This window comes from Aplysia californica, unplaced genomic scaffold (assembly GCF_000002075.1).
Source record: "Aplysia californica isolate F4 #8 unplaced genomic scaffold, AplCal3.0 scaffold02363, whole genome shotgun sequence".
In the NCBI taxonomy this organism is placed as follows: domain Eukaryota; kingdom Metazoa; phylum Mollusca; class Gastropoda; order Aplysiida; family Aplysiidae; genus Aplysia; species Aplysia californica.
The window spans coordinates 2,940-4,178 of record NW_004799633.1 but is presented as its reverse complement, the minus strand read 5'-3'; the positions used below and the strand labels follow the sequence as shown (position 1 = coordinate 4,178).

General features: G+C 33.0%; 1 protein-coding gene across 1 annotated transcript in view; it reads left to right on the top strand.

Moving 5' to 3' along the window:
* The window catches only part of LOC101854928, a gene marked incomplete at its 5' end in the record, with an annotated part of 5,660 nt that overhangs the window by 1,569 nt on the left and 2,852 nt on the right, over nt 1–1,239 (top strand). Inside the window, 1 exon segment of the mRNA XM_005113428.2 lies at nt 1,011–1,197. Within this exon segment, the coding sequence (XP_005113485.1) occupies nt 1,035–1,197 (163 nt within the window).

Sequence of the window (1,239 nt, the reverse complement as noted above, 5' to 3'; positions counted from 1 at the left end):
ATTTCAAACGACGCGTTAAAAGATGTTTGGATTTCAAAGGAGGGCATGTGGAGCATTTGTTTTAGAAATTCCAGAACAAAAATAGTAGTTCTTTAACTCCCTAAGAGAAGCTAAATATTGTTTAATGTCACAAGGTTGGAACAATTTAATGTTACCGATAAAAAGAAGACAAAAATCAAATCATGATTTTCCTTGCGAGGGTGTCTTTTTTTAAATTGGCGCATTTTGCGTTCATGGGTGTTTTTTTCTTTATGCTTTTTTCTTTCTGAAAATACGTTTCTTCTGTATGAATTTTATGTCAAACAAATTCCTTTTGAATGAAGTTTATCTGTTCCAAATTTCATTTTCCTAGAACAACATTTGCGCGAGATATTTAGAAAAAAAGTTGTAAAGTTTTTTTTGGGATCACCCTGTATTTTATCTTATCATGTTTTATCTGTTCTATTTAATCATGTTCCATCTATTCAATCTGATCATGTTTTCTCTTGTTCCACTTTATCATGTGCTACCTTGTTCTATCTCACGATATCGTATTTAATTCTATCTTATTAGGCTTATCTCATTTTATTTCACGATACTTCTATCTTGTTCTATAGTATCATGTTTTATCTTGTTCTATCGTATCATGTTTTATCTTGTTTCATCTTATCCTGTTTTATCTCATTCTACCTAACGAGGTCTCATCTTGTTCAATCTTATCATGTTTTATTGTCGTCTATTTTATCATGTTTTATCTTGTTCTATTTTTTTTTTTTTTTATCGCATTCTGTGTTGTGATATTTTATCCCGTTCTAATTTATCATGTTTTATCTTGGTCTATCTTATCATGTTTTCTTTTCTTATTCTATACCATCACGTCTTGTTCTATTTTCTAATATTTTATCTTGTTCTATCCTATCCATCATATGATGTTTTATCTCGCTCATCACATGATATTTTATCTTATACATCATATTACGTTTTATCTTATCCTTCATGTGATGGTTTTTTTAAAAATTCTAACTGTGCAGGAGTCTCCACCCAGATCGAGTGTCATGGGTGTATATATGAACGTAGACAGGCAACAGCCCTACACAGACATAGACAGCCAACAGCCGTATACGGACATAGACAGCAAACAGCCGTATACGGATATAGACAGCCAACACCCGTATACGGACATAGACAGCCAACAGCCGTACATGAACGATCCCGCAGGTATGTCTTTGGACAGACTTCTCTCTCTCTCTCTCTCTCTCT